Source organism: Macrobrachium rosenbergii, chromosome 3, assembly GCF_040412425.1.
Source record: "Macrobrachium rosenbergii isolate ZJJX-2024 chromosome 3, ASM4041242v1, whole genome shotgun sequence".
NCBI lineage: Eukaryota > Metazoa > Arthropoda > Malacostraca > Decapoda > Palaemonidae > Macrobrachium > Macrobrachium rosenbergii.
In genome coordinates this window covers 10,839,153-10,860,829 of record NC_089743.1, presented here as the reverse complement: position 1 = coordinate 10,860,829, position 21,677 = coordinate 10,839,153, and the positions used below count along the sequence as shown (strand labels likewise).

The following is a 21,677-nucleotide window of genomic DNA, read 5'->3' as shown; positions in this document are numbered from 1 at the left end:
TGTTCTCTCTGGGGAGATATTTAAGAAGGGGAGATGATGGACTCATACTCTGAGTCCCTAAAGTTTTCTCTGATTCCTCAAATTTATGTAGTTATTTCTTTTTAAGACTGTTTCAGTTTTTAGCAGGCATAAAGCCTGATACTCATGACAGTATATATATATATATATATATATATATATATATATATATATATATATATATATATATATATATATATATATATATATATATATATACATATATATATATATATATATATATATATATATATATATATATATATATGTGTGTGTGTGTGTGTGTGTGTGTGTGTATATTAGTTTGGCTTCTACAGAAATTCAAACCACTTGACAGACCCAGAGAAAATTTTGCACACAGCTACTCTGTCACCCAGAAAGGTTTTTTACTCAAAATCAAGCCCCTACCCTGTCACAGACATAAAAACACGGACAAAACAAATGAAATTTTCGTTCTTATATCACCTTTTCCTTCAGTTTTCTTGTTTACTCTCATTTTTCACCTGCAACTTCACCTTTTCTCCTGGCACTGCCAGAAGTATGATTAACCTACAACTATAAATCCCATATAACATAAATTTTTTATCAGAATTTACGTGAATTTTGTTCATAATTTATGATAATAATTAATATAATTGTTTATTACCTTGATGAAATCTACATTGAAAACCTAAATTGATCATTTCTTTCCGTAGTAAGCGAAGCCGAGTCCGCACATGCGTAGTAGTGGCTAAATGTGATGATTTCAGTCAGCAGAAGCCACCACCTAACTCTCTTTCTCTCTCTCTCTCTCTCTCTCATTTAGAAAAATAAAATTATTGCTTATGGTTATATATTAGAATGATATATATTCATTTCTATCTTTTATCAACACACATTTATTCAAAACAATAAATAACCGATTGGCTAAAATTCCTCCAAGAAGGGAAAGATTTGTTTAATTCATGATTACGTTTTTGTACGAATTGGCCAAGTTTTTAGATGCCGTACGTGGAACTTTATACACAATTCTGCGTTAAGGAATTTGATGCCATTGTAAAGATAATGACATAACTTAGACTAAATATTTCTTTTTAAAAGACGTCTGTTCTTATGCAATATTAATGAATGAGTTTGAATTATAATTTAGGGGTTGGTTCAGTTTTTTATGGATTGGACAGTGAAGTTTACTTTCATTAAAGTAACACATCATAAAAAGACATCATTGGCCTAGGCCAATACCAAATTGTCTGTATCACATGGAAATATTGTTTTAGATTTTTATTGTATGATTGGGACTTATAACGGCCTAATAGCATTGAAGGTCTAACAGTGAAATGAATAACGCCTGTACATGATTTATTCACATTCTGATCAGAGCGTCTGAGATGCTTCCCAGATGAAATGCAGTCGCAAACTGTCACGGAATTAGCGCTAGCCTGTCCACAAGAGTGAGAGGAGAAGAAGAGAGAGAAGAGGGGTGGTAGGGAGGAGAAAGCAAGAGAGAGGGAGAGTTTATTGAATGTCATGCAGAATTTTGCTGGGCAGTGCCAGGTTGGCTAGCTAGTATATATATATATATATATATATATATATATATATATATATATATATATATATATAATATATATATATATATATATATATATATATATATATATATATATATATATATATACATATATATATTATATTTATATATGTATGTAATATATATATAATATTTAAATATATGTACAGTATATGTATGTATATATATATATATATATATATATATATATATATATATATATATATATATATATATATATATATATATATATATGTATATGTATACAGGATAGCAAGAACACTGGCAGTCATTTCTTCTTTTCATTTACAAATTTTACACCAACGTTTCAGGGATCCCTTTCCATAATCAGGGCTACAATAAAATTAATTTTACAGTGTTAAAAAAATATGCTAAAACAGCTGTTATAAGAAGTTTTGATACATAACACAACAGTTAAGCTAAAAGTAAAAAAAAAACTTCAAAACGGTTTTAAGCTGAAAGTACATTATAACTAAGCATAATTCAGCGAAAAAATATAGATAAAATGCAAAAAAAAAAAAAAAAAGAGGATGTTGCCTGACTTACTTTTAAGAGGCGTGGCTGCTAACTGATAAGGAACAGAATACTCAAAGACGATGTCAGAAAAAAAAGGGGGAGAAAGAGAGAGAGACAAAGAGAGAGAGGTGTGAGTAATAGTCAGTTGGGCAATGTGTAATGGTGTGGAAGTTTTTTGTTTATTTAAAGAAGGCGACAGTTTCCTGATATATGGTGATTCTAAAAGGCTGTATTTTTTTACTTGTATTGCCATATGTAAAAAATGCAGCCTTTAGATGTGAACTTACAATAACCCCGGTGCTTTATAGCCTTATGTTAATTTCAAGTTTGTGATCAAAAACCCTTCAACAATAGGCAGGCTTTTCAGATTCAAAGACACCCTTCGGAGTTGATGCGATCTTTCGTTGTTTATAAACATACTTGTTTAAACTGTAATTTTGGAAATTAAGTCGGCGCTTACTGAAAGTCCACATCGATTCCCATAGAGGTGTCAGTCATTGCACTGGCTGCATTTTCAAATCAGAATTTTCAGCCACAACTGACCATTTGGACTCAAGTAAAACTGTATTAAGTGCAATATCAAAATATTTTGTCATACTGCCGATTGCATTTCGCTCCTTCTTTTAGAATCTCTATACATTAAGAAATTGTCGCCTTCCTTAAACAACCAAACTACTTCCACACCATTACACATTGCCTAACTGCCTATTACTCACACCTCTCTCAATGTTTCTCTCTCTCCTTTTTCTGACATTGTCTTTGAGCATTCTGTTCCTTTGTCAGTTAGTAGCCACACCTAACAGTAAGTCCGGCAACAACCTTTTTTTTGCATTTTTATCTATGCTATTTCACTGAATTATGCTTAGTTTGATTTACTTTTAGCTGAAAGCCTCTTTGTAGATTTTATTTTACTTGAATGATGACATACTAGTGAAATTCAGTGTTAAAATATGAGTGTAAAAATGAAGAATGATATTAGATAGCGCCAATAAAAAATAGGTATATATTAAACTTTTATATTCAAAATATGTCCTTAGTATAATAATAAATATGACTAAAATCTTTATTAAATATACTGAAATCATATCTCATTAAATTAACCAGATTCTTTCAGATAACCCACAATGTTATCTACCTCAACGGCATCATTTAAACTTTCTAAAATAGTCTTCCCAGTTAGTAAGTACTTTGCCCTAAGGCGACTAAATTTAGGACAGTGCACCAGCATGTTCTCAACGGATAGCTGACCACCACAGTGAGCACAAATTGGGGCACTGGCTCCCTCTAAAATATAGCGATGAGTGAAGCGGGTATGGCCAAACCTAAACCGTGTTAAGATGATCTCATATTTTCTGTTACGATTAAAACCCGAACTCCAAAAATCGATACGTTTTCTAATGTTTCTGTACTTCCTATTTGTGGATAAAATGGGGGAAGTACATCTCTGCTGCCATTTTTTACGAATCTATCGTCTGATAATTGGACGCTTATCCAAATGTGGCACATTATTAGTTAAGAAATCACGTCTTTGCTTTACTATCAGCCAGTTCGTTCCCTTCTAGACCAGTGTGCCCAGGAATCCAACAAAACTTTACTGATTTGTGGCGAACAGGAAGATAAAATAGCCATTCCTGAGCCTTTTGAATTAAGGGATGGGTAGAGTTAAATTTCTTTAGGGCTTCTAAAACACTCCATGAGTCACTATATATTACTGTGGATTTAAATTTCTTATCAGATGCAAGATTGAAAGCATCAACTATGGCTGTTGCTTCAGCAGTGAATATGAGGAGTCTGATAACTTTTTTATATTTGATTCCCCCTCACACACCACTGCACATCCTACTCCATCTTCCGATTTTGATCTGTCAGTATAGATTTTCCTGTCATTTATATGCTTCTCGTCATGCTCCAAAAACTTGTTTCTCACTTCTTCTTCCGGACGATCTTTCTTCTTTGTCTCTTTGATGCAGACATCTATTGCTGCAATAAACCATGGACGGATAGCAGGATGTTTAACTTGTAGGATCTTCTGCATTTTTATGCTTTCATCCTCCAGTTCACCCAGCTGTCTGATTTGAAATGGTATTGAAGATCTAGATCCAAAAAGACTTGAGTCACACTGTTGTAAGATCTCAAAAGAAGGATTCTCCTTCGAGCTTTTCAGCTGCATGGCGTGTCGCAGACCTAGCTCATGCCTCCTTAAGTCCAGTGGTAGATGATGGGAGTCTACGTAAATACTTTCAATGGGTGAAGTTCTAAAAGCTCCAATGCAGATCCTTAGCCCCATATTATGCACAGCGTCCAATTCCTTAAGTTTAGTCTTTGAAGCAGATGAGTATACTTGGCAGCCATAGTCTTAGATAAACATACTGCATTATAAAGCCTTAACAATAATTTCTTATCAGCACCCCAATTAAAATTAGATACTACTTTTAAAATATTTAGTCACCTCTTCACTTTCACTTCTAACTGGTCGATATAATTATTCCAAGTGAGCTTTTCATCAAAGACAATTCCTAAAAAATTTTACTTCAGTAGAGTAAAGTAAAATAATTCCATTTAAGGTAAGAGTTGGAATGGTTTCCATAGTTCGGTGTCTGCAGAACCGAACAGCAACAGTTTTAAATTCGGAAAATCGAAACCCTTGCTCAGTCGCCCACTTGCTTACTTTATCGATGGCTCTTTGCATGAACCTGCTAGTAGATGCTGCATCATATCCTGTGCAGTACAAGAGCCAAATCATCTACAAATAAAGAGCCTTTTACTGGTGATGATATCTTTTCTAATACTTCATTAATGGCAATAGCAAAGAGGGTGACACTAAGGACACTACCCTGAGGAACCCCTCTTCTTGTAAGAAAGGTCGTGATACATGATTCCCAACTCTTACCTTTATATATCTTTCTGATAAAAACGAATTTATAAATCTGATCATTTTTTCTTTAATGCCCATCTTATACAACTTTTTTATAATACCATAACGCCATGTGGTGTCATATTCCTTTTCCAAATCAAAGAAAACTCCTATTGTTTGGCTCTGTTTAGCAAAACCATGTTGTATTTGGTTTGAGAGCCTGAGCAAGGGATCTAAAGTGGATCTAGTTTTCCTTAAGCCAAACTGGAATGGAGAAAGCAATTTATTTGTTTCTAAGTTCCATACAAGTCTGGTGTTAATCATCTTTTCCATCCGCTTACAAACACAACTGGTGAGAGCTGTTGGTCTGTAGCTGCTGGGTAAAGCAGGATCCTTGTTTGGTTTCTTCATAGGGAGGATTAATGATAATTTCCAGCTACTAGGAATAATACCAGTTTCCCAGATTTCATTTATTATATCTAAAAGAAATTTCTTTGACTTTTCTGGGAGATGTTTCAGCATTTCATAAAGGGGCTGATGGTTTGGTATTCTGCAAGGCATCTTTGAGTTCCTGCAGTGTAAATTTTGCATTATATGGTTCAAAATTATTTTCACTGAAATCAAGAGAAATCTGGGCATTTCTAATGTCCTGGAATTCTACAGAATAGTTCTCACTAATTTATGTTATCGAGAAATGTTCTCCTAATTTTTCTGTGACCCTGTCTGGCGGAGTGATTAGGTCACCATTTATCTTTAGGGTAGGCAGAGGTTCAGGGACAAACTTGCCATTTAGTTTTTTAATTCTCTTCCAAATCATTTTGGATGGTGTTTTTGAGCTAATGCCATTAATGTAGTACATCCATGACTCTCTTTTTGCTTTTTTAAAATATTTATTTTGTTTGTCCGTAGCACGTTGGTAAATAACTTTGGTTTGGGCAGTTCTGCTCCTCATGTACTTTTTGTAGCATTTTCTAGTGATCTTTCTCATACTACTGCAGGTTTTGTTCCACCAAGGAACTGCTGATCTAGAGGGCTTCCCTTTTGTTGTTGGAATAGAGGCAATTGCAATGTTGATGGTGGTGTCACTGAAGTAATTATATACCTCTGAGATGGATGGAAATGATTTTACATTCTTGTCCATGAGAACAGACTCGCTAAATTTCTTCCGGTCTGCTTCATCTACCTTCCACTTGGGAGGTGACTCAGAGGGCTGATTCTTAACTGTTTTTATATGAATTGGGAAGTGGTCACTCCCATTTGGATATTCATTTACTGACCGTTCATAATCAATGTGGACACCAGATGAGCAAAAGCTCAGATCAATAACCAAATAAGTATTGGAGTAGATGTTATGGTAAGTCACGGCTCCATTGTTGAGTGTAGTGATATGATCATCCATAATACCCTCCAACATCCTACCCTTGGCATCTGTCGTGTTCCCATCCCATATGGGGTTGTGAGCATTAAAATCACCAAGAAGGAGGAAAGGAGTAGGAAGCTGATTGCTCAGTAAATGAATGTCATTATAAGTCAAATCCAAATCAGGAGGAAGATAGATGGAGCAAACTGTAATTTGCTTGCCTGAAATGAAAGTTACTGCTACAGCTTGGAAATGAGTATTAATTGATAGCAAGGAGTGTTGCAACAACTTATGTGTAATAATTGCTGCACCTCCCGTAGCTCTACTTCCGATTGGTGGTGGAGAATTATATATGATGTTATTTAAGCCAGGATTATATTGTGTGCTTCCAAGCTTAGTTTCCTGGAGACACACAATACCTGGGCTATGGTCATGGATCAGTGCCTTCAGTTCTTCACTTCAAGCCCGAAGACCTCTACAGTTCCATTGTAGTATTGATGTGAAAACTGTTTTTTGGCTTGCTGGAAGGCCCTTTGAATGGGGCCTTCTCATTTACTCTCTTTTGTTTATGAGTATTATCAAGAGATGATTTGGAAGGACTGGTCTTGACAGGTTTGGTTTATTATCTATTGATTTATTAGTGTCATTTTGTTTCCCTTTCTTGTCAATTTGTTTAAATTCAGGCTGGGGTTCTTGCATCGAGCTTAGTACTTCGTATCTGTTACCAAGTGATGTATGTTTAATTGGATTTGAGGGAGGAGAGGATGAGGGGGAACGTCTCCTCTTTTGGTGCTCTTGCTCCTCAGTCTCCATGAAATCAGGCAGAGACTCTGCCTGAGACAACTCCAAGGTGGTTGGGTTAAGTGCCATCTTATCCTCCTTGGAGGCTTGTGCTGTAGCCTCAACAGGCTAAGCACCTGACCCAGATGGCTGGGCCACTACCACAGGAGTTGATGCACCTGCTACATTAGAGGGTGCTGCCACTGCACCCCTAGTGGTAGATAGGGGTAGTGGATTAAGAACTTGAGCATAGCTCCTAGGTTGTTGACCTAATTGTCTTTTTTGCAAAACCGATACTTATGTGTTCAGCATTGGCTTTATTTAGTGCAGACAATTCAAATTTGTAAACTTCACAATTTTTGTTATTGGATTTATGTTCCAGTTGACAATTAACACATTTTGCTTTTCTATTACATTCATGCTCATGATGGACACCAGAGCAATTTATACAAATTTTAGCATTTTTTCAGTCTTTTGATGGATGGCCAAACTTAAAGCAATGATAGCACTGCATTGGTCTTTGCTGGAAAGGACGTACTCATACCCTTTCATTTTCAAATATGATATGAGAAGGTACTTCAGAGTCTACAAAGGTTAAAATGATCATGTTGGCAATAGCTGCCTTTTTCACTCTCCAAACTGAAATGGGACTCATTTCTAGAATTTCTTCTTCTGTCATGTCATAAAGGTCTTTATCAAACAGTACTCCTCTCCCATAACTAAAGCTTAAGTGGGGCTTGATCTTCGTAATCATTTCATAATTTTTTTTATGTCCAACAAGGTCAGCATATATACTTGGGTTATGGATTTGGCATGAATAAGAACAGTGTTCTTCCCAAAACGAGAAATATCATCGCTCTTTATTCCTCCTACCTTTTTCTGAAGAAACCTGCAAAATTTCTAGTAGTTATAATTTTCCTCCTTGGCCACATAGGAGGTTTAGGAGTCCTTACTTCTGCATTCTGGTTTATCTCTGGTTTATCCTGAGCCCATTTAGATGGCACATAACGTCCATGTCTTTGGGAACTTTGTCTGTTAAGGCTCCCCGTACTGTAGCTTGACCTATTTGTATGGCACTTATCATACTACTAGCCTTTAGAGCCTCATCATGGCTACTAAAGGTAACCCATGCTTCCCATTTAGATTCAATATCAGTAAAGTTCATCCTGATTTCTACAACAGTTCCAAATGAGTTCAGAGCTGTCGAGATCCATTTCATAATCACAACAGACTGGTAAGTCTTCGATATGGAGCATTCTCTAATTTTTCACACGACCTGGCTGTGTTGGGGATTTAATTTTGGATGATTTCTTTGAGAAGTCTGTGTCCTGCTCCAAGGTGGGTGCAGAGGTCGTCATCTTTGCCAGAACAGCACCATCAGAGGGTCCAGGGGTAGGTACTCGAATCCTTATAAATGCTAGACATAAAGATCTGAGAGGGGTAAAAAAAAAAAATAATAATAATAAACCTGAAAACCTTACAAAGATATCATCAGCCTTTCATGGGGTTTATTCTTCCACCAATGGCACAAGTGAGAACCGACTCCCAAATGTCCGCATCCCTACCCTACCCCACATGGGATGGCACATAATTATAGTGGCCCAAGTGTAAGCCAAACCTGCTTGCTAGGACTGAAGATATTGTGAGAATACTATCATCCCCACTCTAATCATGTTATGGGCAAACCAGATGGAATGCCAAGAATCCTATCCCCAGAACCGGACCCCACTGGAATCCATGGTCCAGCCCTAAAGAATAGTTCCGCCTGATGTCTCTCAGGTCCGAACATTATCAGGCAGCTGATGGTCCTACCACAGTTCCCATTATTTAGCTTTGGATATAAACCCAATCCCAGTTATGATATCTTTTCCTGTTTATCAGGTCCGCAAATGTTAGCAAAAGCGGAAAATTCCACAAAAATTAATTCAAAGAAAAATACAATGGTATATGAGACTCTTGGACTCAAACCCGGGAACAGATTCCCGGGTTTGAGCCCCCTCACCACCTCAAGGTGGTCCCAAATCAAGGGTGACAACTGTTGTTCTATGTAACTACGATGGGATTCAGAACCAATGAAACACGGCTTTTCGGCAACACCTTTTTATCAAAGCATCAGATAAAGGTGAAATTTGGCAAGTGTATATTTTATAACCCTACCTAATTTTTGCAAGTATTATTCAGTACCTAAGTTCAATAGTTCTCGTACTTATCAGAGTAAAAGTGTGTTTCCTATGCCAGAGGCATCAAAATCGCAGGTAAGGGTTTTGAACACAATAGTGACGTTAACCTATGACGTCATGAGGCTCCACCCACAGTGAAGAGAAGTTTACATATGGGGAAAACGTGTCTCCGCTGTGGCTCTGCCCACTTGCCGATGGCATATTCACTAATTGATATTAGTACCCATCGTAGGCTTCAGTGATATCAATGATGGCGAGCAGGATTTGTCATCGTTCCTTTGATTGTATTAGCATTCTCAATAATTTTTTTTATTATTACTATTATTATTATATTACTACTTTGTGGAGGTTTCATCGCAGATTCCACAGCAGTTGATGTGACTAAGTTATTAGGTTGGAATTCTTCGATTTTTTTTATATTCGTATTGTTTCTACTTTACAAATAATTCCAGGTATGTAATTCATCCATATAATGAACCAGTCTTTAACTCATTTGTTAGATCTACATCTATTCAGGGCGGGAACACAAAAAGACAATCCATTTTGTTTTACCTCAAAACTGTAGCCTTCTATTTCCAGCAAGTCAGGAGCGGTCACTAGAAGTATAATTCAAATGAAAAGCAGTGATACCTCATTTCTCTCAATTGTTAGAGGTGTAAAGGTCAACACCATTATTTTATTTGTTAATGTAACCCATTGCTATTTTTCTTTTATTTTTTTTATTTATATCAGATAGCAACGTAAACAGCGCTCGTATACTTACTGCAAATGAAAGGTAATGGTAGAATTCAAGATTCTAAGGGCAAGCTATTATTTACCTACTTAATATCAAATATCAGTCAAATGTAATACGATTTATATTGACATGCATGGAAAGGAAAATATATTGAAATCAGTTTGAGTCAGGAACATATTGTTATAATCACTGTGTTTTAATAAGTATGTTTTAGATATACAAATAAAACGGTCAACACTATACATAATTTATTTACAAAAGTCTTCATCATCCCCATCCTCATCGTCGCTAGCGATGTCAGTGATGACTGGTTCCTGAATCCACACACTCATGGATGTTGTCTAACAACTCCTGCCCACACTTCCTGGGTGACCAAGTAACTATTACCCACTATAGAAATAATTACCTATTCGTGCTATAGTAAATGTTGCTACGGGTCTTCTCGCTTGTATACAAAGTGGCAAGCTGTAGCACAAGTGCAGTTTTGCAACCACGGGGACAATTCCATATCCTGCTGGCCATTATTGAATTTGTTGAAGCCTAGACTGTGTAAGCATTAGTGACTTACTGCCTACCTGGTGGATGGGTAGAGCCTCATGACATCACATTATGTTTACGTCACGAATGGTTTTAGGATCCTTGTATGTGATTTTCTCGGTTCCAGCATCGGCGACTCCATTTTACGCTATAATTATCATAACTATCGAACTTAAGTGCTAAATAATACTTTCAAAAATTAGGTGGGGTTATAAAATATACACTTGCCAACTTTCACCTTTACCCGCTGCTTTGATAAAAAATTGTTGCCGAAAAACCGTGTTTCATTTGCTCTGAATCTCTTAGTAAATTTCTAATAAATATGAGCTATCTTAGCGTATTTGTTAAAATTATGAAAATTTACTTTATTGTAGCCCTGATGATGGGAAAGGATCCCGGAAACGCTGGTGTAAATGAAAAGAAGAAATGATTGCCGGTCTTCTTGCTGTCCTGTTCATTGTTAAACTTTAGCTCGCCAGGAGCGAAAGTGTGTGTGTGCGTGTGTGTGTGCGCGCGCGCTACTTATAAGACAAAAGGTAAAATGTTTAGTACGCGTCAACATTCAATGATCGTTCTCTCTGTGATTTATCGCTAATGTTATTTGTAGCGTTAAGGCAATGCCTACACTTAAGGAATTACAGTACTCTTAGTGGCACTACATTCTCTGGAAATCCCCATGCGTATTCGTTAACGCTTAATTACTTTATCGACGAGTTTTATTGATGTATTCTCCGGTATTTGGCACCTTTGCTTATTTTATATAAGAATTTTCTTTTGTTTGAAAAAAATTTTGTAGCATAAAAGCGTCTTCCCATTGTTGTGGAAATATTCGACCTTGGAACTAAGCTATATCGTTTTTCTTGTGTTGTGTAATGTTTGAAGATATAGGATGTTATTAGCTCCAATATTTAGCATTTACATGCAGGGTGAAACAGAAGTGGGAAAAAATCACCAGTGTAGAAGGAAAAAAAATTAGGTAAAAATGTTTGCCTATAAAGAAACAAAATTGAACTGCATTCTGTTAAGTCAGATTTTCAGTGTCTTGACTAATATAATAATTACGTAGGTGATGTTTCGCAAAATCATCGAAACGAATCGGGAAAAATCAAGTTTTTACTCCGGTTTTCTTATGGTATTGTAAGAAAATTCTTAGATACTGGATATACCTTTCGTGATGGAAGTCTGGAACATTGAACAGGGGTTGATAATTCCTCAGTTTTCACTGTACTTTCATAGGGACATCATCTTTTGTGGGAGTTCTTTAAGGTATCCGCTAACTCTAAAAATTGTTTTATTCGACCATATTATCTAAAGTGAGTTTTTCGTGTGTTCTCGGAGTTCAAGGTCTAAGATATTGCCAGATGCAAGAGAAAGCTGATTTGAATCGTTAGAATGGGAAATAGGGCAACTTTGCAAGTGTACGTAGATGCTGAAAATTCTGTGGCTCGAGAGCTTAGTTCTCCTTTACTTTTAAAAAACGTTCAGTTTTCATAATCTTTTGCTCTCTTTCATACGCACGAATGTTCCAGACTGTCATAACATCCGTAACGCAAGGCATTGGTACGGGCATATTGCTGTCATGTTGGTAATTGTCACTTTTCGTGTTTAACCTCTTTCTCATCGATTTTGGATGGTTACATTATTAGAGCACACACTAATGTTAAATTCATATACTGTCACGCGTCAGAGCTTAGAATTATTGGACCACCTTCGTCATCAATGCCTTTCTGTTGACTCAAGGACATGACTCACCAAAGCGTCATCAGAATATCTTGGAGGTTCTGTTGTACCTAATTTATATTAGATGAAACTTTAAGTTCTTTAAGATTATGTCAGAGAAACATACCTAAACATTATTATGTGATAGTGATTTCATTCATAAATGTTTTAATTTCTGCAATACTCAAATATTTGAGATCCCTTTGCATCTCGAATTTATTAAAGAGAGGTTTGTGAAATAATATATTTATCAGTGTAGGTCCTAACTTAAGTTTTGTGAGCTACAAAATAAACAATCTGTTTGCATAGAAAATATCGTCTTTTCCTTACGAAGATTGTTTGAATAATATAATCTCTGTAAGCTAACCAATACCAGTCAAGTAATAAAGGTCATTCAAGTGAACTGTTTTTCATGGGAAGTATTTGTTATTGAAAACTCATGGTATTCAGAAACCCGTAATAAAGACTATTACTGAAACAACAGTTCTCATGGCGCAATCCCTAAGGTGCCGTACTTGCTCATTATGCTTGCTCAGAACTCAGTATTCCCATGTGGAAAAATGAAAGAACAAATCAAAAATGTTACATTGACGTCGTGCAGATAACAGAAACTACTGTTAGTCATTTGCTGTTTCTTAGGGAGTAAAATACATGGCATATAGAGTTAAATCGTAAGTGAAAAAAAACCAAAAGCGCCTAATTACAGAGTGTCTCAAATATAAACCATTAGCCATTAGCGAATGACCTACCCGTTTGTAATTATGAACCATTTCACTTGTTTCATGGATGATGAATGTGTGGGTATCATAGGCTGAAGTTTTTGTATCGTAAGCTGAATTGGAAAGGCGAGACACTGGAGATAGTTTAGGCTTAGGCGGTCAAAAGGATAGCTTAGGTGGATCACGATGTTAAAAAAAGTTCCATAGGTTTTACTCCTTCACCTTTACAAGATTTATTTATGAACATCAAGATGACATCAGGGGATTAATGATATATGTCAAGAATACTATTCCAACTCAGCTGCTGACAACTGATTTTGGAAATACTGCAATACTGAATGCATAGGAATAGGAGTAATATTAGATGGCTACACACTAAATTAACATTGTTAATCTTTATGTCCCGAAGGGGGAATTGGACACAAGCAAGTTTCCTGATTTTTTTTGTATGAGGAACCAAAGCTGTTAGTAGGGGATTTAAATGCACGACATCCTGTACAGGGTTCTATAGGAGATCATTGTAATGAAAATGGAAGGAGATGGTATGAATACACAGAGAATTGTGAACACACAAGGGTCTTGGGTGATAATGAACCTACACGTGGGAAGGGAGGACGGCTCGGTTATGTATGCTTGTATAAAGATCCGTATGGGAGATGCTCGGTAGAGATGGTGAATACTTTGGTTTCTGATCATTTTGCAGTAAAAGCTGTGATTGCTGTTAAGAAAAGACAATATTTTAAAAGGAGAAAAAGATTCCATCTACCTATGACAAAACTGCCGCCTTTATCAAAGATATGGGGGAAATGGTATAAAACATATGAGGTGTCTGACACGAGGATTTTAGAATTTGCAGACGACTTACAGAACTAAATAGAAATCATTTTATCAAAACCAAACAGGAGACGAAAAAATATTAAGGGTAATATTAACGGGTCAAAAAATAAAAAATGTTACAAGGATTATCCCGACGTCAAATACTACAATACACTAAGCTCTTCGTTGGGAGAGTCGGTAGAACTTTGGACTAGCACTCGCTAGGCCCGAGTTCGAGTCTCCGGCCGGCTGATTAAGAGTTAGAGGAATTTATTTCTGGTGATAGAAATTCATTTCTCGCTATAATGTGGTTCGGATTCCAAAATCAGTTGTAGGTCCCGTTGCTAAGTAACCAATTGGTCTGGTAAAACTAAGGTATACTTAAGTTTTAACTACATTACACTAATGAAATGTGTCCCATAGGTGACGTAAAAGTCATACTGAAGAAAACTAGAGCTCTCCAATTTATGGCAGAGCAGTTTAGAGTAATTAAAATGAAAGCCAGAGAAAAATTTTGGACCAATTTTGTAGGAACTATCCAACATGAAACATCATCGCAGAAAGAATAGAAATACATTGACACTGCAAGGGGCGCTCGCACTCAGGGGGCAACTCATGAAGACCCACAAGGCAAGGCAGAGGAGCTTGTGGAGGGATGGGCAACTGCATCATCCATGAACACCCTGCCTGACAAAATTAGAAGTAAATTTAAAAACAAAATCAGCGCTTAGGAATAGTTGTATTAATATGGCCATCTCAACCGAGGATGACTCCTGTGTGGATATTACTGAGTTTGAATTGTTGCAGTCAATAAAGAAAGGAAAGTCAACGATACTGGGAGAGGACGGGATCACCTATAATATATTATAGGTTAAGGCAACCCTCTCCTTAAGCTTTTCAACATGATTTACAGGAGTGGAACAATACCATATCATTGGAAAAAGGTCATCATGGTACCTGTCCCCAAGCCTGGAGATCCTGGGAACTTTAGACCCATATCTTTGGCTTCTTGTTTCTGTAAAATGCTAGAAAGACTAATTTTGAACAGGCTGCTAGCCAAGATTGGTGGTCTATTTCATCCAAATCTAAATGGGTTCATAAAAGGGAGGAGTAAAGCTTCCTGCATAACAACATTCCATGTTAACAACTGCAAAATACACTGTGGTCTTAGACTTAAAACGTGTCTTTAACAAAGCTAATGGACAAATAATCCTGTATGAGTTGACAAAAATGGGTGTAAAAGGTAAACCCTTGACATGGATTAAGGATTATCTCACAGATAGGAAGGGTTATGTACTTTTTCAAGAGAAGAGGCCCTCTGTTAAGGATTTCGAACTTGGCACACCACAAAGAAAGCGTTTTGAGTCCAACCTTGTTCAGTGTCATTAATATGGTTGTTAGTGCAAAGTTGCCCAGAGGAACTATGATAACTGCTCATGCAAATGATATCCATATTCAGTCAAGATCTTATCTTCAGATGCAAAACTCGCTGAATATTATCGGCAGAATTTGTGATGAGTCAGGATTTGTGATCTCAATTGAAAAGACAAAAGAAAGATACTGCAAGATAATAAACTTGAATATGTTGATGTATACCAATTTGTAGGTGGTAATCATGGTAGGGACATGCTAGTAAAGTATTTAATCACATGTTGCAAAACTAGAATGAGACCTCTAAAAGCCATGGCATTTGGCTGCAAGGAGGCATCAGTAGCTGTACTTCTGATGTATGTGGCATACATCAGAACTGTGAGTGACTATGCTGCTCCGGCTCTTGTTTGCCTTTCAAAATACAAATTGACAAAGCTTGAAGCCATTCAAAATGAAGTAGTGAGAAAGCATCGATAGCAGAAAGAATTAGAGATATCAACACCATTATTGGCATTAAAGCACTGAGAGACGACAGAGACTCTCTTCCAAAGACAGAATTGCTGAATGCTATAGGAATGGAGCAAATAGCAGGAAACAACTGGACTGCAGTGATGGCTAAAGATATGCTACATTACAATGTCGTAGATTTTGGTCTGTCAACAAACACATATGGACAGCCACTCCTCCTGTATGTCCATTAACATGACTGTAGACAGACCACCTTGTAAAAAGGCAGACATGTCTACTTGAAATGAGACCGCATTATCAAGCAGCAATAGAATAAAACAATGGAGGGGAGGATACATAGACCAGCTGTACTGTGATGGATCAGTGAGTATAGACACAGGACATGCTGGTGCCACGGTAACTCTAATGAATAGTGGTACCTTTGACTCAGAAGCAGACATAAAGGTCAGGATACAAGACTGGGCTTCATCCACACAGACTGAACTGATGGCCTTGCTGTTTGCCTTGGCACAAATCAATAGGAGGGGTAAAGATTCCTTAAAAACTAGCAAGGTTTCTGTGTATGAAAAATTAGTCAGTGAAGTTAAAATGAAACTAAGGAAACTGCAGTAAGGGGCATAAAGGTCAAGTTCATATGGGTTCTGTCTCACTCTGGGATACCTGGTAATGGAAGGGCAGATGAGTTGGCTAAAAATGCTGCTCTAAAGGACATAATTGACTACAATCTTGGGTCTCCAATAAAGCAGATAAAAACAAGCATCAGGAGTCTTCAGATATCGGGGACTAGCACGCAGAGGCACATAGAGAGGGAGTCAAGCAGATCAGTTCAGTTCTATAACAAGGTAGCAATGCACACTACATGTAAATATGACAAAAAGGGGATTAGTAGACATAAAGAGTTTGTGAACGCTAGATTAAGATTAGGATACAGCTACCCATGGCAGGTAATGGGAAACAAGGAGGGCAGCACAAGTGATTGTAGAATATGCAATGAAACTGGTGAACAAACACTTCACCACCATGCCATGACATGCCTTAGAATACAGGAGTATAGGGATGAAAATGTCATAACTTTGGAGGACCAAGTAATACACATACTTACAGGAGAGTCCATCAGTGACATACTTAAAAGGTTTAAAAATTTTGCAGTGCCCAAAAAAACTTTTGATGTGGCCCAGAAAATGACAAACTAGGAATGTTATTATTAATGTAAGTATGACACTGTTATGATTTTTCAATCCTTGTCTATCTGTTGTGAATACACCTACTTACAGGAGAGTCCATCAGTGACATACTTAAAAGGTTTAAAAATTTTGCAATGCCCAAATAAATTTTTGGTGCAGAAAAGTGGCAAACCAGAAAAGTGCTATTATTATTGTAATTATGACTGCTTATTTAAGTCAAGACTAGTGACACTGTTATCATTTTTCAATCCTTGTCTATCTGTTTTGCTTATGTGATCTTGTGTAGATTGCACTGTTACAATTAATGTAGGCTACTAAGGGATTCAGAGCTGATGAAACACTGTTTTTCAGCAATTCCTTTTTATCAAAGCGTCAGATAAAAGTGAAAGTTGGAGAGTGTATATTTTATAACCCTACCTAAATTTTGCAAGTATTATTTAGTACCTAAGTTCAATAGTTCTGGAACTTATCAGAGTAAAAGTGTTTCCTATGCCAGAACCATCAAAATCACAGGTAAGGGTTTTGAACATAATAATGACGTTAACCTATGACGTCATGAGGCTCCACCCACAGTGAAGAGAAATTTACATATGGGGAAAACGTCTCTTCACTTTGACTCTGCCCACTTGCTGATGACATATTCGCTAATTAATATTAGTACATCCTAGGTTTCAGGGATATCTATGATGGCGAGCATTCTCAATAATTTTTTATTATTATTATTATTATTATTATTATTATTATTATTATTATTATTATTATTATTATTATTATTATGTGGAATTTTCATTGCAACTTCCACAGCAGTTGTTGGGACTAAGTTGTTAGCTTGGAATTTTTCCATTTTCTTGATATTCGTATTGTTTGTACTTTACTAATAATTCAATGTATGTAATTCATCCACATAATAAACCAGTCTATAGTTCATTTGTTAGATCTACATCTATTCAAGGCGGGAATCACCATCCGTTTTGTTTTACCTCAGGTTTCGACACTATAGCCTTCTATTTGCAGCAAGTCAGGAGCGGTCACTAGAAGTAGAATTCAAATGAAAAACAATGATACCTTATTTCCTTCAATGTTCGAGGTGTAAAGGTCAACGCCATTGGTTTATTTCAGTTAATGTAACTCATTGGTATTTTTCGTAGTTTGATTTTTTTTTTTTAATTTATATCATACAGCACCCTAAACAGCGCTCGTATAGCCTGCTCGCTGCAAATAAAAGGTAATGGTAGTAGTCAAGATTTTGAGGTCAAGCTATTATTTACGTGCTTAATATCAATCAAATGTAACACGATTTGTATCGATATGCATGGAAAGGAAAATATATTGGAATCAGTTTGAATGAGGAACATATCGTTATAATCATTTTGTTTTAATAAATATATTTTAGATGTACAAATAAACCGTCAAACACTATACATAATTTATTTACAAAATGTCTTCATCGTCACTCTCGAGGAAGAGGTCGGGATTGTCTAACAACAGCTCCTGCCCAAACTTCTGGGGCGGCCAAGTAACTATTACCCACTATAGAAATAACTACCTATTCACGCTATAGTAAGTCTTGCCACGGGTCTTCTCGCTGGTATATAAAGTGGCAAGCCATAGCACAATTGCAGTCTTGCAATCACGGGGACAATTCCATATCCTGCTGGCCATTATCGAACTTTGTTGAAGCCTAGACTGTAAAGCATATCCATTCACCGCCTTGCCTGTTGGATGGGCGGAGCTTCATGACATCATATTAAATTTACGTAACGAATTGTTTTAGGATCCTTGTCTGTGATTTTCTCGGTTCCGGCATCAGTGACCTCATTTTACTCTATAAATATCAAAACTATCGAACTTTTGCGATGCTTTGGTACTAAATAATAACCAGACCACTGAGCTGATTGCAAAAATTAGGTAAGAACCAGGGTTATGCAACGGGAAATATACACATTATGCCAATTTCTTTCATAAATTCCCTAATTTTATCCGATGCTTTGGTAAAACTCTACCGACTCGTCCAAAACACGATGTTTGGTGGAAAAACCGTGTTTCATTGGCTCTGATTCCCTTAGTAGGCTGTGAACATATTAATTATTAGTGCCTCGTATGTATATGCGCTCTTACCACTATTATTATCATTACTATTACTTCTGCTGTCATGTATGTGTTATTATGTTAGTTACTACTGTTATTCAACCTCAGAAGGGTTTTCCTTTAGGAGAGGATATCGCTCCTTTTACTTTATTCATCTTTTTGACATAAATGTAAATGTGATTTTATTCATATGTTTATTATAAACTGTACTTAATTGAATGTTAAAGCCTAGAACTGGGCGTCCTGTATTTGTATCTTTTTTGATGCTGCACCTCTCACAGGATGGGAGGGGGTGTCCAATAAATTAGCCTCTCACTAGGCCAAATCAAATCAAATCACCTTTTCTGGGCGTCTGCCCTGAAAGGCAATGATGTCTTTTTTTCCCCCTTTCATATTTTTGAGTTCTCTCTCTCTCTCTCTCTCTCTCTCTCTCTCTCTCTCTCTCTCTCTCTCTCTCTCTCTCTCTCTCTCTCTATATATATATATATATATATATATATATATATATATATATATATATATATATATATATATATACATTATCATGATTATCATTATTATTAATGATGCTTCCAAACAAAGTTTTGAATTTAAGGGAACTTCATTTCTTCCATACAAGAACGACAAACTAATTAACTTACGTAGAGTGAGAGAGGGGGGGAGAGAGAGAATGAAGAGCAGACTACTTACCCATCATCAGTTCCCTGTCCTCATTATCCGAAAGGGCGTAGGACATAAGAGTCGATTCCTTTCGGTATCTTTGCTGTCTGATCCTGTAGCAGACAGTAAAATCTCTGAGTTCTGGGAAGGGCGTCAGTAATCTGGCGAAGCTGCTGTTGGAAGGGACACCAGTGGTCTGGAGAGACATCACCCTCACCTCCCCTGGGTCATGTGTGGGTTGAGTAGCAGAGGTGGATGACTCTTCCAGGGTGGTCTGTGGTGTATTTTGTCCGTTGCTCTGCCATGCGAGAACTGCCGAACAGAAACAGAATTACTTATTTTCTCGTAAATAGGGGAAAGAAAACCATATTCTTTAAAAAAAGGATGCGAAAACTACCCTTATTCACTCAGAATGATACCTATATTCATTTAAACAGAAAATTCATTTATTTGCTCGGAGCTGGGGTAGGGGCGAAGTACTATAATTCGAAGAGGAAGTGAGATAAAAGTACTTATTCATTAGGAAGTACAAAAATTACACTATTCACCCGGAGCAAAAATACCATAATTCATTCAGAGATGAAAATAAAATCATATTCATTCTTGAAAAAATGTCATTTCGCCTCCAGCAAAAAATAGCTTTAATTCTCCGGGTACTGGGAAGAAAATCTTTATTCAATTAAAAAAAAAAAACTTAGACATTCTTATCCTGACTTTTCCCAAAGAATGTGTAAACTGCACTTCATATGGAGATTCAGGGAGACGAAGTTTATCTTATTTGTCATCTTAAGAAAGGTTGCCTTGAAATATTTATATCATGGTAGCCAGTGGAACATCCACTCCAACTCCTGAATTAACGATGGCTCCTAATGCAATAATATATATATATATATATATATATATATATATATATATATATATATATATATATATATATATATATATATATATACACATATATATATTGTAAGTTGTTACGGGCTTAGAGGGGGGGAGACTGTACTGGGCCTTGAAATAATAACTTATCCTTACAAGAAACCCCTTGTAATCCCATAAACTGAAAAAATGCAAGCAAGCAATAAATGGTAGGTCGCCATGTGAAAATGAATTTTTTAATATTAACTTATTAATTACAATCACAGAATGGAAGAAGATCCAAAGAAAATGGGGACACTTTCACTAAATTAATTAACTTTGAATTTACACAGCAGCAATGACTGAGTGAAATGGATAATGCGTCACATTTACGAATACTGGCCACATGCAAGTGGACCTGTAAGCCAACTAGGCAATAATTTTATCAGACCCAGTAGAGTGGAATCTTCAGGCAATCAGGAACATAGAAGCATGGCTAGACTGGTAACGGCATTGATAACACTTGTAATGGGACAGCTCCAAATAAGACTAGCACTGAGATGATACTCTCTCTATGACTGAACAAATGCAAGATTCAGAGGGAGATACTTTACTTTACTACTTGCTAGCAAGGGGTGAGAATTATGTTTTACACTGTCAAGGAATTTACACATGGGGGTAATAGATTCACTGTTTAAATTGAAAAGACAAGAGGTTACTGAGACGATGAAATGTGCAAGAGAGAGAGAATAATGAGTAAAAAAAAAAGAACTGGCCAACCAATTTTCCCTTCCAGGGCACATTATCTTAGTTGCTTCCTGGGTTTTGCGTGCACACACAACCTTATGTCGATGTAATCCAAGTCATCGGCGACATCCAGGAATTGACACGTCTGTCCAGAGTGAGAAAGTGTGAGTTCCAAAGTCACCCTGGCTCATGGGCTGTCTGAGCCAAGGGTCACCCGTGAATAACAACTGCCAGTCAGGGTTGTGCTGGACTGAGCTCATGGTTTGAGTGGATTGAACTGAACTGAACTGATGAGGGTGGTGACATTGGTGATTTTAAGACCTCAGTTTTGTTTGGCAGCATCCCTTCTGGCTGCAACAGCTGCTTGTACATAACGGAATAGGAACAAAGAAGCAGCCAGGAGAAGGGTCAAAAACTCAGTTGGTGAGGTTGAATCTTAGCATTAAGACAGGAAGACAGTTATCTACCCCCACCTGCATTCCTTGAGGACACATTAACT

The 21,677-nt window shown here is 36.7% G+C and overlaps 1 protein-coding gene across 1 annotated transcript in view; it reads right to left on the bottom strand.

Annotated features, from left to right (window-relative positions):
• Positions 1-21,438, bottom strand: part of LOC136850562 (uncharacterized) — an 86,642-nt gene extending 65,204 nt beyond the window's left edge. The window contains exons 1-2 of the mRNA XM_067124190.1: positions 21,360-21,438; positions 19,607-19,888 (exon numbers count right to left, since the gene is read on the bottom strand). Coding sequence (XP_066980291.1) covers positions 19,607-19,888; positions 21,360-21,438 — 361 coding nt within the window. The remainder of the gene's footprint in view (positions 1-19,606; positions 19,889-21,359) is intronic.
• Between the last annotated feature and the right edge of the window lie 239 nt (positions 21,439-21,677).